The following is a 16,471-nucleotide window of genomic DNA, read 5'->3' as shown; positions in this document are numbered from 1 at the left end:
GCTGAACCCCAAACAATCAAAACGCAAATGAGCTAAGTTATATTGCAGATTGCTTTACTCTTATTGCAACAGTACAATGCTTATAAGAACTTATGAAGAACTAGCACCTCAAACACATATACATACTGTATATATCCGGCCTGTGTCAAAGACATATGTTTTGTTTACTGGTCATTTGTTGTCGGTGCCGTTCAGTATAGCAAGGACACATCAACACCTACAACAATTATATAAATGAACCAAATATTGAAATTATCCTTTTAGTATTGTTACTTACCAAAAACTGAAATATATTTGTTCAGTTTTTCAAATCTGAGCATGTTCATATTTAAAAAGTAAAACTTGTCTTAAGCATATTAGTCTGATCAGTCTAAACACATCACACTTTGTCTTTGGGATTTTATCAACTGAACAACAACCTATATAACCAAAATAATTATGAACAGAATAAAATAAAAATAAAATATAAAATAATAAAATATATTCAAAACAATCCATAATGTAAGCCCCCTACACATTTCCTCCTTTGCTCCCACTAAAAGGAGACAAATCCAGACTTTAACAGGGCTTTATAACATGAATGTAAAGATGTCCCTACAGTAACTTTGATGTAACACCCAATTTCAGTGTTGTGGAAGATTTGAAGAATAAACTATTACATTACATAAGCTATTACAGTGAAAGGATCATAAACAGGTGTGGGACACCCAGATCCTGGCTGATGTAGCGACATGGTATTGCTGACTAGCCACTGTAGTTGCCGTTCTCCCAAAAAGAGTGTGCTCTAAGTTCCAAATTAGTAAATTGAATGCATGTGTGGATTTCTAACTTGCTCAAGGGCACTTTGACCATCGTTACTGAGAGAAAGGCGACTGCTAATCATTTACTGCATGCTCAAATGATCTCATCTGACCTTCAGCATGCCACCACCTCTGCGTTTCTGAATTCAGTACTAATCAACATGCTCATCCTGTCTTCAGCCATACTGTACAGCACTTTTAAAGCTAAAACAGAAAAAAGAATGGAATAATATAAGGAGACTGTATCACGTGTAATATTATGTGTAAGTCTTAAACAGGTTTGAAAGCTGACAACACCAGTAATCCTTACAAAAAATTGCTTTGAATGATGGACACCATGGATGTTCACTAGTCAGGGGTTTCAAACTAGTTATTCAAACAACTGTAGACTCAGCTGCTACCGCAAAATTACCCCACATAAACAGTAATGTCAGCTGCTACTCCCTCTGTTAGGACAGCAGTGTTTTGATGCCATTCGGCTCGAGGTAAAGTGAACATCCCTGTAGCACACTAATCCCGTGTTCTCCTCTGATAGTTCCCTCCTGACACAGTAATATTCCTTCCCAGCTCAGCCAACAAGCCCTGGCTCTCAGCCTGAAAACAAGGGCTATTTTCAGGCTGAATAGTAGGAAGCCAGCAGCTCCAATACATGGAAAGGCTTAAATACTCCAAATGAAACAAAAAATATATATAAAAAGAGAGAGAGAGAGAGAGAAAGTGAGTGTGTGTGTGTGTGTTTCTGAGAGTGAGAGAAAAGCCGGTTGTGACCCTTAGCCAGGAAACTGTCAGTCTCTTTCTGAAGGACTGATAAATGCTGGGAAAGTCACATTATTGCCAGTTTAATGTGAGGAAAGGGTGTATTTTACCTTGACACCATATGATAACAGCATGGGAAAAGATCATTTGCAAATTCTGTGACATATTGAATAACAGTGACTACAGAGCAGTGGGTCCCAAACCGGGGACTGGGACCTCCAGAAGGAATTGTAAGATAATTACTAGGTCAGGACATATAAAAAACAAAATTCTGTTACAAAAAAAGTGTTTGATTTCAGACCTTGCTATGCAATAATGTATACTATTTCTCATCAGGCTTTACAATAACTTCCAAATATTACTACTAAAGGGACATTAACAACTGAGCAGTGAGCAGTTTGGCCAGAGACAATCAAATCAAAGATTATTGTATTAATGGTGAAAAGCGAAAAAAGACACTGCTTTTTAAGACAAAGTAAAATTGTAACGCTGACAATTTGGCAAAACTAACACTTTTAAAATGAATATTTAATAAAATAAAAACCAATTCTGTGTAGTAAAAGATGTCTCCACCATTACTGAAATAAAATAAAACTTCCAAACAAGGTTAAATCCGTTGTTAAGAAAAATAGTTTCTGTATCATTCAAAACAAAACCACATTGTGCTCTGGCCAAGTGTGCCAATTCCGAATTTACGCAACACAGAGGGATTTATGTGAAACATTTCCGGTTTAGAGGACAATTTCAGCAAACTCTTGAAAAGCAAAGTTGGGACTGTCGAGACACAAACAACTTAACCTTTTCCATAAAATGCATGTTGTCAGCAAACAGAAAACAAGGCGTGCTCACTGTTTTATTGTTTTATTTGCTGAGCACTGACCATATGAATCTCCACAACAAAAAATCAACACAAGCTAAATCTTTAGTGTGTAATTACAGATACTTGAATTATGTGTTTTCTCTTTCAGTCGCATTACAGTTGCTTTCTGTATAGAAAATCATTGTTATTGGAAAACAAAAACAGCCACCCTGCTCCCACTCTCTCTCTCTCTCTCTCCCTCTCTGTGTGCCTTTCTTCACTCAGTTATTATAAGCAGCAGAGGTGCCATTCCCCGATTCGCGCGCCATTTCACAATTATGAGTCTCAACAGGGAGCGTTCATTAATGTTATGCTAATTTTCTGTATCCAATTAATTCTTCTCTCTCTCTGTCTCTCTCCTGCTCGCTCTTGTTCTCCCATTTGGAAATAGTAGCTGTCAGTCAACTGTGGCGTTGAAAAACACAAACAAAACCCTGTGAAATAATCACTAATGTATTCAGCCAGCTTATACTTCCCATTTCTGTAAATTATATTGCTGCGGTCAGGTAGAAAAACATGTATATGCAGAGAGTAAAGAAAAAATAAGTGCTTATTTTTTGTTTTGATGCCATGCACTTCTGAAATTATACACTCAGGTTTCAAACGCCCAAGAGTCATAAAACGTGTTCAGCACATAAATAACAGCATAAGCTTTCCCTTCCAGTAAGACAGAGAAAAATAGTTACATTTACAGTCACGATATGACCTTAAATAAACTAAAGAGTGGATGTGAGAAAGTAGAAAAACATATCTGGAAACTAAACACAAGTTAAACTTGAATATTCATAGACTGATCATAACATTTAGAGTAAAATTATGAATATAACACTGCATAGACCACAATAACTGTCACAGTAAATAAATATTTATTTTAATAAGAATTTGAAGAGTTTGAGAATGGACAAGAATGTTTTTTACTTTCTCATCTGGTGTAGGAAGATGAGAACAAAACCAGAAGAAGAATTTCTGTTATAGACACTGTCAGAAATATGCGCGCACACATGCACACACACACACACACAGTCCTTACCCTGAGGTAGTTGAGGGTGAAGTTGGTCAAACCCATGCGAGTGATGTTTTTGGACAGTTGTTCCAGCACCTGAGGGTCTTGTGCCTACAGTCAGCAGCAGGGGAATGACAACGAAAAAATGAAAATTACAAATATATCATACATACATATATTTGTGTGTATATGACTACATGTGTGACATATCAGTTTTGTTATGTTTGCATTCAACTGACTACGACAAAACTAATTATCTACACGCAATTAGGCTAATTGGTGTTTATCACATATGCACAAGTGACACATTCACACTCTAAAGTCATAAATGCAACTACTTAACATTGTTATTGCAGTTATGCTACTGAAGTATTTCTGGCCATCAATTTCACACTTAAAGTCAAACTGTGGGCTAATTAATATAACGTTTTCATCTCACCTTTATTTCAACACATATTCCTTTTTTTTTTTAATCTTATTTGTTCAATGTCTGCAGAGGAAACAACAGAGAATTTAACAATGTTAAATTACCTTTAAACCAGCCAAAAAAAATAATAATCTGCAGACGTCACCCACCCTTCTTTTTATGCACTGTTTTTTGTTTATGTGAGGTATAAATAGCTCCAGAGAGATGTGGTCAAGTTGACAGTTGCATTATTCACCCAAATGATTAAGAACTGAAAATCGTCTTAGATGAAAATGCTCTGAAACCCTGTTTTTTATACATTGTGTAGGAGTAAAGAAAATCTTAAATAACAAAGCAAAAAAAAGGGTAAGATAGCAATTATAGAATGGCATCTGACTGAAGAAAAATCCTCATGAAGACACATGATTATTCACTAAGCTTGTTTACGGCTCCAAGAATAAGCAGTCAAATCATAAAAAGCTGTAGGTATTGACAGAGCAAAACATAGCCCAGACTGAGGAGAAGCAGTGAGCACACTTGCATTCACTACCTCATGAAAAATGCATAATTCTATCTCCAGTCACATTTCTATGTGGAGAAAGTCAAAAGGGAAGCAAGGAAGTTCTTCTGTACTGTCAGCGGACCAGTTACTTTGCTCATCAGGTACAATTAGGCTAAACATACGGTACAGGAATTTGTCTTGGTAGCAAAGGTGCAATGATTTATCAGCAATTTGATGTAACAGGGGTAAATAGCAGCACATACGCTACAGAAACAACACACTCAGTTCAAGGGCCAAAGTCAGATAAGCAATGGAGTAGAAACTGTAGAAATGCCCACTCAGAATTCAAGATATATGCCAGTGTTCTGAATGAGACGCTTAAATGGCAGAGACAATGTCAGCGGGCATGTAGCGTACAGAGTTAATGGTGAGAGAAAGGATGCTGCTCAGCCTTGAAGGAATAAATACTGTAAATGTTTTGGACTGTTTGAGGTAGCATATGTTTTATTATAATAAATTTTTTTTCTTTCACATCATTTACATAGTGATTACTTGGCATATTATTTATTTATTTATTTATGTGGTAACCTGTCTTTGTAGATAGAATGAGCAGCGCTACTAATGTTACATGTTACATTTGCCTTAGATAGTTAGTAAAGACGTGAACTGGTGAGAAGACCGGTGGTATAACATGCAGCAAAAGCTCCCCAGGGGGACTCAAACCCAGGACACTGGGATTACGTGTCATGCACAATAACCATAAGGCTACTCCATTTATTTCAGTAAATAGAAAACACTACACAGTAATATTAAACAATATGATATACATTATTCTCATGCTCAAAGCTTTAATTTATGGTTATTTGCTAAACATTCCAGCAACAATATACTATATCAACCAGTTTAGTTTACTTAAGCAGTTGCACAATGTAAACTAGTGTAAAATAGTGATTGTATATAATGATATAGACAAAACACTATGACATGCATATTTCTCTATAAATGACTGATAAAGGCTGATTGTTTTTTTGTACTTCTGCCGTGTGTACTTTTACCCGAGTATGATCCCAGGCTTTCACGTGCAGGGAGCATGTCTACACAGTTGCACTGCTATGTTTGCTTCACTAAAATCTACAATCTCTGATACAGTACAGCCAACAATGAAGGGGCGTATTAAGAAAAAGGTTCAGAGCATGGTTGCCATCTTGGAACAAAAAGACCTGAGGAAGATCATGTATATTGAAACACAATAGAGCAAACAAGCCCCAAATTATCTCTTCAGGCCTTTGTAATAGGGCAATGATTACCCAAATCATCACAGTTTACAATGATTAAAAATAACTGCCGAGCCCAGATTTGTTTTTGTGCGTTCACAATTTTTATAAATATCAGTAAATTCAATACAGATGAGTTTCTAAAGTCAGCATCTAGTGGACACCACAGGAACAGCACAAATTTGACTTTGGCTCCACCACTCAGCTTTGATACTTTACAGCAAGACTTCAGCTGACACTTGGGACTTATTTATATTCATTACTTATACTATATTATGAATCTTTAAATGTGTGAGCTAATTAGCTAGCATCACTAAACTGCATGCTTCACATACAGTATACAGAGATGTTTAGTGACACAGCTGTTGCTCGAGTCCCTGCTATTATTGGAATACAGTACCAGCCTTTATTTGAGAAATCATGGTAAGCTACTTAAGTGCTTTTATTGACTTTAAACAGTGGCTAAACTCAAATCGGCCAAAGGAGAAATAAAATGGAGCATACTTTTCATCAATTTACACTTCCATGAATCAACAGTTATTAGACACTGCTGATTTCAGTGCATTCTTTCCGCACTTTGTTTATGCACAAACATAAACTGTCTTCCTGTGCTCATATGAAAAACAGCAGGTTCCTCCGTAGATTTCGCATCAGTTACATTTCACATTTAGTTGAAATATGCTCTTTGTTAGTATGTTTTTACACCATGTTGTTGCGGTTATTCTTGTTCTGTAAATTCCTGTCCCTTTACTTATAAAGGGATATTTTTATTTTCTCATCCCGCAAACACACAACTGATTTGATGAGTCAGTCAGTAATGGTTAATACTGCTTTCAGGCCCATTCTTTATAAACTTCTGCACACTAAAATAAGAACAAACTTTTTCCAAACAGTTCCTCATGGGAGAGGGTAAAAAGTGCAGCAGTAGTTCATCTCACTTCAAAAACTGGCCTTTCCACAGTGGCTACATCTGTACTGGTATGTGTAGTTTTAACTTTCTCATTCTGACTCCCGTGTGTCTGTATCTGCTTTCATTAGTCCAGGCAACGATCAAAAGAGTGTGCTCACACTTGCACACAAATCACTCAAGATCTGGCCAGGACCCACAATACCCTACAATATTCCACTCTCCAGGAATTAGTGTGAATGCCCAGAGGGGCCAATTTATTGGTGAGTGAATTTCATATGAAGATTTGGCCAAAAAAGAAGCTGGCTGTACAGGCTACGCTGCCTTTGAGACACACCTTTAGGTTCATGGGGGTAAATAGAAAATGTTGAAGGCAGCAATCTAATTTTATTTGTCAAGGAAATGGGAGGGGGTGCATGTATAGAAGCAATATCGCATTTTTCTGCTAAAGCTAATTTAAGCAGCCATTACTTGTCATTTTCTTAGCAAAGCCATTTTCAAACATGGATTATGTGACATTGTTGACATTGTTACTGTCTATATGTTAAAGAAATCGTTTTTGTCAATCAGTTGCAGGTGACTTTGACATACAGTAAATTATCCTTTATTCAAACATGACAGGACATTTACCAGCAGTGCCACATGCAGTCCCAATATTTAACATCGGATATACCAACTGTTGCAAAAGAGTGGCAAGTCGACAAGTTTAATTATATGAAGGAAGAAAAATGTTGTTTTCTCTCACGTGCTGCATCGCTAATAGATTTTGTCACCGAAGCTTTAATTAATGACCACTGTGAGTGCAACAGATACTCGCCCCCACTTCTCCTGTAGTGACTCTCCTAATACATTTTCAAATGAATTTTATCATTTATTAATCCATCACAGTCCAGTGCACAGGCAAAGAATGACAAGTTGTTTTGCTCACAAGCATCATATTAAGTGTTTTGCTGGATATTCTTATAAGTTTAAAGTTAAAAATGTATTAAGGGAGACAGTTGGTCTCAGAAGAACTGTATTTGTGTGTCTTTTTAAAAACTTATCTGTCACTCACACAGTAAGCCAACAAAAATTATAGATGTGTTTGACATGAGCACAAGCTTTATTACAACATAAGTTTGGCTCAAATAAATTGGTACATAGTTTGGACATGAGAATGACAAAACTTAGTCATTCTCGTGCCGCATAACTGCAGCACTGAGTCCCAGCCCAGCATGTTATATCCTTCCTGTGTCTCCATACTGTCCAACATCAATCAAAGTCACAAAAGTGGTTGTCTGATTGGGGCTTAGGAGTGATGTGCAAATATTGGGAAACATGTTTATGCACTATTTTTGCAAAGTGATGACTTGTTCTTTTTATGAAAAATTAACAGCAGAGATGTATTGTAAATTTTCTGTTTAAAATCCTTAGAAAACAGAAGACATTCTCTAGCTCTAGCTTTACTCCTACTACGGTTCCGGTGACTAAATGTGTGTTACACTTAGTGGAATTAAGCAGATTATTCATTCGACCTTGTTTTTTTTCCCCCTTTTTATCCTCTGTGGCCTTTGATGTCTGCAAATAAATTGGTTTGCAAAAATCCCTCCAAACTGCTTTGTTGGCGTTTAAATTTCATATGCTCATGAACAGCTTGTAAAAAGTGGCTTGGCAGAGTGGATAGTCCCTCGTTAGAATTCAAAAAGTGACACCTAAAGTGAGCAATCTGAGTATTGTTGTCGCCTGTAAATGATGTCATACTCACGTGCATGGCCAGGATGCTGCGGGGGATAAGCTCTCTATACTGTCGGATGGTAAAGTGCCACGTTTTGATTCTCATCAGATCATCAAAGGCAAACTCCAATATCAAACGACCCTCTGTGCAAACCTGGATAAAGATCACAAAGTTAGTGTTATTTTACATTTCTCCTACGTCTGATATCGCTTTCAGTAATCTTTAACCAGCTGGCAGGGAACCATCAGCTGATTTGGATGGAGACAAAAATTAAAACACTGTTTATTGGCCAGCCGTGATTTAGATAAAAAAAAAAATGCTGGAAGGGTTTCGTCTCCGTTTTGGAATTTGTTCAAGGACTTTGTAGCATGGAGCGAGCTATTATGCTCCCAATATTTACTCTGCTTGCTTCCCTCATTCAGAGCATCTGTCCTTGGGCCTCTCAACCATCTAGCTATTTCTAAAATGTGAAAATAAATGTAATCTGGAGAGGGGTGTGTTTACGCCAGAGACAAAAGAACTTCAGGTCAGAGAGAGTTGCCAATTAGAAGAGAGAGAGAGAGAGAGAGGGGGAGGGAGAGGGAGAGAGAGAGAGAGAGAGAGAGAGAGAGAGAGAGAGAGAGAAAGAGAGAAAAACAGAAGAGTGGGTGATAAGATGGATAGAGAGAGAGAAAGACAGAGGGAGAGAGAGAGGGAGAGAGATGGTGAGGGGAAAAACATTTTTGCCCCTTTAGCTGAATTCAGCGCTTGCCGAGGCCCTTGCGCTTCTCCTGTATTTTGTTGCTGTGACAACCAGGGAGAGAGAGGAGAGAAAGAGAAATGGAGAGACAGGCATAGAGGGGGGGGGGGGGGGAAATCAGCTGATTAGTTGGCATGGCAACGGCAAAGATGTAATCCCACCAGACACACTCTAATCAATGCCCCCAGCGCAGATGGTCTCCTGAGGATCAACAAGAAAGAGGCTAGCGGCCATACTGCACCCCCCTTCCCCCACCACCACAACATTACAACCTCCTACCCCCCTCCTCCTCACCCCCCACCCCAACCCACCCTCCTTGGTCACGTGCTCCACTGCTAAAAAAAAAAGAAAGAAAAAAGAATAAATAGAAGCTTGATAGCTCCAAAAAAAAGAAAAAAACCTGAATGCAGAGCTGCTACTCTGCTGTTTTGACTGAAATGTTGATAAATGTGGTATAATGTTCTCACTCTTTCTGCAGTAGTGCATTTCTTTAGCTATTCAAACAACTGAGATTACAATAAGTACACACAGAAAGAGTTTTGTTCGATGATAAACCATCCCCCTCTTGAAAATAGGCCTATTATTGGTATTATTTTAAAAAGTCTAATTGGAACACACAAATTACATGTTACATGACAACAAAACCTCTGTTTGGTTTTAATATTTCACATTACACAAGCAATAACCTGTCTCTTGTCCACAGTTACACAGTATTATTTTTACTACTATTTTTACTACTAGTAATTACTACTATTACTATTACTATTTACTATTAATATTATTTTTAGTACTAATAGTAGTAATAATAAATGGTAACATTTACATTGTTGTTGCTTAGATTGATATACAATGATGCTACATTACTAAATTATTATCAATGTCTTTTTATTTGCTTTAACATCACACTATAGTATATTTATATTTTGGCAATATTAATAGCATTATTATTTATTACTATTTATATTTATACTTTATTATATTATTGTAGTGTTTGTATATAATACTATATACTTAAATGTAATTATATAGTCAGGCGATGAATACTCTATATCCTTTGTAGGTGTTTGAGTATTTAGTAGTTTTTAAGCAATATTTCCTTAAAATGACAGATGTTTATTTTATTTTGTCTACCCAGGTTTTCCTTTCCAACAGGATTCTGTGAGACTGTGGTTGGCAGACTTTGAACCCTGTGGGGGGCTGGGTGCATTAGATCTATAAAGAACTATGTCCTTGTGAATAATTTGCACCTTAATTGTAGATAGTAAATGGTTTATTTGTTAATTTTTAGTTGCATTGGTGTCTCCAAAGACAAAAAAATGGCACCGAATTATTCATCCAACCTGAAAGCGGAAGTGAATTTGTTAGTATAACTGATGTTTGTACCACAGATGGCCAGTATAAATATAAACATTTTGACTGGCAGCTGATCAGATGAGACATTCTGTGAGAACAGAAACAGTCCACCCTAAATGTTTAGCAGAGTAATGCATCTTGCCTCAAAAGATCTTTGTTTCATGCACAGCAGTGCAATGCAGAAACCTGTTTCTCCACTAACTTTCAGAAAGCATGTAAGCCCAAACAACTGTTTCAATATGGCTTCTCAGCAGTTTAAGTTCTGCCATGGAATTAGAAGTACACAGCAACAGCTGATCTGAGCAGGCCAACAAGAAGCTGCTGTTAGTTTGGAGTGTAAGAACCATATTCACAACTCATTCACAGAATGTACGGTTAGCTCAGGTCCAAAACACAGTGTGGATCGACGTTATTACAGAAGTAGTTTGAGAGCTTTCACAGATATTTCGATCTGGAAGGTGATTACACTGTAAGAAATGAATACCATAGTTTATGGCCCTCGTTCTGTCTAAAAATGTACTTTGCATATTTAACATCTGGAGGAATTCTGAAGTTTGAGGTTTAGAGAAACACATGCTTTGATGAAACTTGTTCCGAGTCAAAATTTTGATTATATTTGTGAAAGTGTGTGATTTGCAGTTTTTCAGTTGTCATCCAGACAACATGGATTTGTTCTCTGCCAGGATTGTGTTTGTTTTTATCTATGTTGTTTTGAAAGAAACAAGCAATGGGTGAAAGTGTTTGACAGATTCCCTCGGAGATCCTAAAAGGAGCGGGTTGTGGCTAATTGCAATCAAAATGGACACATAACGCTGTTTGCAGTCTGTTACATGTACTGTATGTGGAGAATGTTTCTCATAGGATGATGCTGTGAGTAAAGTCTGAAGACTGTAACATGTCCTGACAGGGTGTGTGGAGACAAATATATGGTCTCTGCTGTTTTTTCCTCAGCTGTGTAGAAACGATTGTTAGTGTATGTCAGCTGGTTGCATATTATGGCAACAAACAGACATTGGGATACTGGGTATGCATTTGTGTTTGGATTAAATCCTCTTATTCTAGCTTTTTCATCCATGTACTTTGGTTTACACGTGTGCTTTATCATAAGATGTCTGAAGTCTGAAGTCTGAAACAACCATTAGTTTGTACTTTGTTTCTGATTCCTTGTGTAATCATGAGTAACCATGAGGTGCATTCATGTGAGGAGAAAAGAATAAAAAATACATTGTCAGAAAGCAAAACTTGAGATTTTAGACTTTAAAGTCATAGAGTATAGGAAACCTCGGCCCTGTTTTTCAGGAGCTTAAGTTCATTAAACATATTTGCATAGATGTACATTTTGCAGATATTCTCTTTATTGTTGCTCCAAAATTATCATCACCAAGCCCCAGGTTGACCTCATCTTGAATTACAAGTAATATATGCTGTTACTAATCTACTAGTTCTTACTAGTTGATCAATGAAAACAAACATTCAGTAACTGAAACCTTTTTCTTTCCCTCTTTTGAAATGGAAGGAATTATGGTCATTAAGTGGATGACTTTTATGCCTCCTGGGCTGCACAAACATATTAAAAGACTAAATATGTAGGTATGTATGAGAAAATAAGTACTTTTTAGATCCATTTCGAAAGTGTGTTTTTGTAGATTTATGGTATTTACCCAACAGCAGTGAACTGACTTGAATTGTGTTTAGTAGTGAGCCACTGTCTTGTGATGGTTTCCAGGTGCTGTAGCCTACAGTGCAACAAAGCTGCACTATTGATTTCTTTTTCCATAGTTCCAACTGTGGCTTTAGCTTTGTCGCCATTATTGCTCTTATTTCAGTCTGCAAGCTTTCTGCTTCTTTGTAAGCAATAAATACATTTTGAAACCACCTTCATCAGAACCAAAATAGGAATCACTTTAATTGCCAAGTGCAATAAATGTGCAGGAATTTGTCTTCGTGCCACTGGTGCAGAGATATATTAACCACAAATGCAACCAGGGCAGCCTTTTCCACACATTCCAGTGTAAATTCAATCATACAAAGTTATTTATTTTTCCATACTAAAAGCCAATGGGTAAAAGTCTAATATTTCTCACAATGGCCCTAACCAATTTCTTTTAAGCTAAATAATGTCCCCGCATGAAAACTAAAAGCAGGAGAATTCCCTTGAATTAAAAAGAGGTCTATTAAATAATACAGCCTCTGACAGAGAGTCCCAATTGATTTAAGTGCAGGGTCATAAATCTTCCACACAATGGGGCTAAGATCAGGAAAACTCCAGTTCAAAAGAGCAAGAAGGAATAACAGCGTCCTGCTGCCGAGACATTATGCAATACTGTACCCTAACATGACAATCAATTAAAAGCAAAGAAACTGAAGGTCATTAAATTGATTATTATGAGCCTTCATGACTGCTTCTCATGGAAATGAACAGATTCAAAATATCCTTAACTGTAGCGACAAGGTGCTGACATTCTGTATAATACTTTAATGTTACATGTCCCTCAGTAACTATAGAGGGGAATGACAGTACTTAGGGTTTACCATCAGGAAATTAATCTGCAACACTTTTGAGAATATTTTATTTTTAAAGGAAACTTATGGGTGAATCCCATGTTAATATATTATTTGTTAGCTTTCTACAATCATAACTTGAATATTTTGGGGGTTTTAACTTTAATTGTATTATTTAAAATACTTGAATGATCCCCATGGGGAAATTCAAGACACTAGAAAACAAAATGCTATCTTGCCATGTGCTGCTGCAGCCTGGAATTCGGCAGCATGAGGAACTAGCACATGGAAACTTTTCTAAATCTTGACATTTTACATACTAAATATTTTACCAATTAATGGCAACTTGTGTTGCATTAAATCTAATCTGTATTTCAGCGTCTCATAGGCTCACAAATGGCTCAATTCAGAACAGCAGCTGTTCAGAGAAAGCAAAAGGAAAGGCAGCAGCTAGTGGACTGTACAGGGAATGATCTAGAAGAAGCCATGAATGCCATTTTTCTCATATCAATCCAATTAATAACCTTCAGTTCCTTTGGTGTTAACTGACACACAGTGTACAATCACTACTAGGATTTTTACCATCTATTGCATTAGATTATCTAGTGGTGTTTTACAAAGGGACAAACGCAATATTAATATGTACATCCACTATTATTTTAAAAAGCAATATATGGTCACAATTCAAACAAGAATGATTTTTGAAGAAACTACTCACTATAAACTAAGCAAATTACAAAAACACATCTACTATTGAATTTCTCACAGAAAATCCCCTCAAGGAATTAAATTCACTTGAGCTGAGATCACTGTGTCACGAACTCGCCTTCTGCTCTCTGCTCACCTCCCAGCATGAAGAAACCCCCAACTGGGCACCGGTAACAAGGGCCGTGCCCTCCAAGCTAACACACGTCGGTCTGGGAAAGCAAGGCCTGCTGGGTATTGAATAGAGGTGCTACGATACTGGGGGTGGCTGGAAGGTTGGGGGCTTTTGGTTAAATTGGCACCCTGTGTCACCTTCTCAACACCTTGCCACCCTGCAAACCAGCACACACTGTTCACTAGCACCTGGAGAACACCGCCCACTCTTAGCACCCTGCTAACCCTGTCCAATCTGTAACACCCAGTCAGATGAGCAATGAAACAGAGACAGAGAAATCATGAACACAAGACATAAAACTGAGTTGAGCTCCTTTATTAACTGCTGCCTTTGTGTTTTCTACAATGGCTTATAACACTTCAATACATAAGAACTATTTCCCATCATGTTTTCCTTAATTTTGCCACTGATTTGTTTGATTTTTTTTATTGTAGTAGGATATTTATTACTCTCATAATAATAATAATAATCTGCTGTCTTTTTTAAAAACTGTGTACTGGGCAATGTACTGAGCATACAGTGGTGACGTGGCATGTACTATTCATCTACCAGTGAACTCCATCATTTCTTTTAAAAGCAAATAAAGACATTGTGTGTGAAGCAACTGCATGTTGTGGGCTGTTGTGGGTGGGGTAAGGCAGTTTGAAGTTTAGTTTGAATCCCAGTCCCTCCTGGCTACATGTTAAAGTGTCTTTTGGTGTCAGCAACCATCATCTGTGTGTGTGTGTGTGTGTGTGTCTAAAGCAACACTTTAAAGCGCTTTGGATAAAAGTGCTATATAGGCAGGCCATTTACCGTGTTTCTTTATTACGCCAGACCACCATCTTTCCCTAAACTTAATCAGCAATAAAAAGTTGAATAAAGCTTGAAGACAATCTGGATGTTGCTCTTTAAGATCTGATTCTTTGGCAGACAAAAATACTTGTCGAGGGATTTACATGTACAGCATTAATCTATCTGCTATTTCCATTTAATGTCAACACACCATCATTTAAGGTAACTGGGTGCAATTACATTCCCTACAAAAATATATTTGCTTTTACGTAATGTAATTTTTAGAAGACATGCTTGCCGTGGGAAATCTTAAGGACGGGACCAGGGTGACTAAACATTTCTTTATTTACATTTTTGCTGTGTAATATTTCAACAAAATAAAAAAGGAAGCAATACATTACATTAATCCAATTTTCATATCTGTGATTTTAGACATCAATGTGTCTCGAAAACACTAAGCACTAAAAACTGTGTTAAATATGCAGATGGTGACATGACTGCTCAATGGAGCCAGATTTTACTAAGCGCATTTTGGAGCATGGGTCTTCCAGATGCACAATAGTGAGATGGTACTTGTCACCGCAAATAGAGCTCAAAGAAATGCTGATACATGTTGAAAGCTCCCTGTGAAAAGGTGCTGTGTTTTAAAAAGGTTTAAGAGCAACACATTTAAACCACCTAATGCATTCATGTCAAGCTGAAAGCAATAATCCCTTGTTGCATAGGAAAAGTGTGGCAAGTTATTGTTGAACTTGTGAACTGTGATGGTGACACTTTGATGAATAGTTTTATTGTTCCCTTTCTTTTCCTTTCCAAATAATTGTGTTAAATAACTCCAAAAAGAGAATTAAGCTCCGGTAACACTTAACGTATGAGAAACTTGGATCGAAAGCTAACCATTCTAGTTTATTTTTTGATTTTATTATTAAATTGTTTGTAATAGGCTGTTCTCATGTCACCTAGATGCTCGTCTTTGCAATATTTAAATGAAAGATCACAATGGTAACTAGTCTTGCATTTTATGTTTTGGCCTTGATGAATATGCTATTGTTGTGAAATTGATGTGCATAATCTCATGTAGCCAAAAACTAAGATCATCAGACTGCCAGTGTTTGTTCTTTGATTGTCTCTTTAGCCTAAATTTAAGAGATTAAGTTTGTGGCTACAGTGTTGTTATTACTGACAGGAATAATGGATAAACCCACAAGAAATTTTAATAAAACATAATTACGCTTAAAATGTGTTCATACCAATAAGGCAAATTCGAATGAGAAATTTTGAAATAGAAAGAGAGATAGAGGAACTGAGACAGGCAAAGAAAGAGACAGATACATGCAGAGAGAGAGAGTGTGTGTGGAAGAGCAAGAGAGCGAGTTGGGAACTGGGGATGATTTCTCTAGGGATGAGGGATGCGGGTGTGTGTGTGTGTCTGTGTGTGTGTGTGTGTGTGTGTGTGTTAAGGGTGCAGAGGGGGGGGGTTGAGAAAAAGAAGAGGGGGGATGAGAGAGAGCTGTGGAGTAGAGAGCAAGGGAAGAATGAGTGAGCGAGCGAGCGAGTTAGGCGGGGAGATGAGAGAGAGAGGAGGAGGAGAACAGGGGGAGGTGTTGGAGGAAGGTGGAGGGAAGGGGGGGGTTGTGGCGGTGGTAGTGGTGGTGGTGGTGGTTGAGGAAAGCGAGGCGAGGCAGAGCTGATTGAGATTTGGGCCTCCAGAGCTGCAGGCTCGCTGCTGCTGCTGGGAGCTCAGGGAGAACACGCTCAGTTATTGGAATTCTTTTTTTTTTTCTAATGAATTAATTCTTCTCATCCAATTTAGGTGAAGATTAAAAGAGAGCAGCGCTGCGAGCATCAAATTTAGCTTTTTGTTGACCGGGCCTGGCCCATCTGTTTCTGTTCTGTACGGTTAATATCAGACACTCGTAATCTATTGTGTTTTTTCTTTGTCTCTTTTAGAAGCCCCGTATACAAAAAAAAAAAAAAAAAAAAAAAGAAACAAACAAAGACA

The 16,471-nt window shown here is 37.5% G+C and overlaps 1 protein-coding gene across 6 annotated transcripts in view; it reads right to left on the bottom strand.

The window, feature by feature from the left end:
- Positions 1-16,471, bottom strand: part of ldb2a (LIM domain binding 2a) — an 89,823-nt gene that overhangs the window by 13,062 nt on the left and 60,290 nt on the right. For all 6 annotated transcript variants that reach the window (XM_067518666.1, XM_067518668.1, XM_067518669.1 and 3 more), the window contains exons 4-5: positions 8,252-8,374; positions 3,446-3,529 (exon numbers count right to left, since the gene is read on the bottom strand). In XM_067518666.1, coding sequence (XP_067374767.1) covers positions 3,446-3,529; positions 8,252-8,374 — 207 coding nt within the window. The remainder of the gene's footprint in view (positions 1-3,445; positions 3,530-8,251; positions 8,375-16,471) is intronic.

Source organism: Channa argus, chromosome 10 (assembly GCF_033026475.1).
Source record: "Channa argus isolate prfri chromosome 10, Channa argus male v1.0, whole genome shotgun sequence".
Taxonomy (NCBI): domain Eukaryota; kingdom Metazoa; phylum Chordata; class Actinopteri; order Anabantiformes; family Channidae; genus Channa; species Channa argus.
The sequence above is the reverse complement of the archived record's forward strand: the minus strand, read 5'-3'. Positions and strand labels throughout refer to the sequence as shown.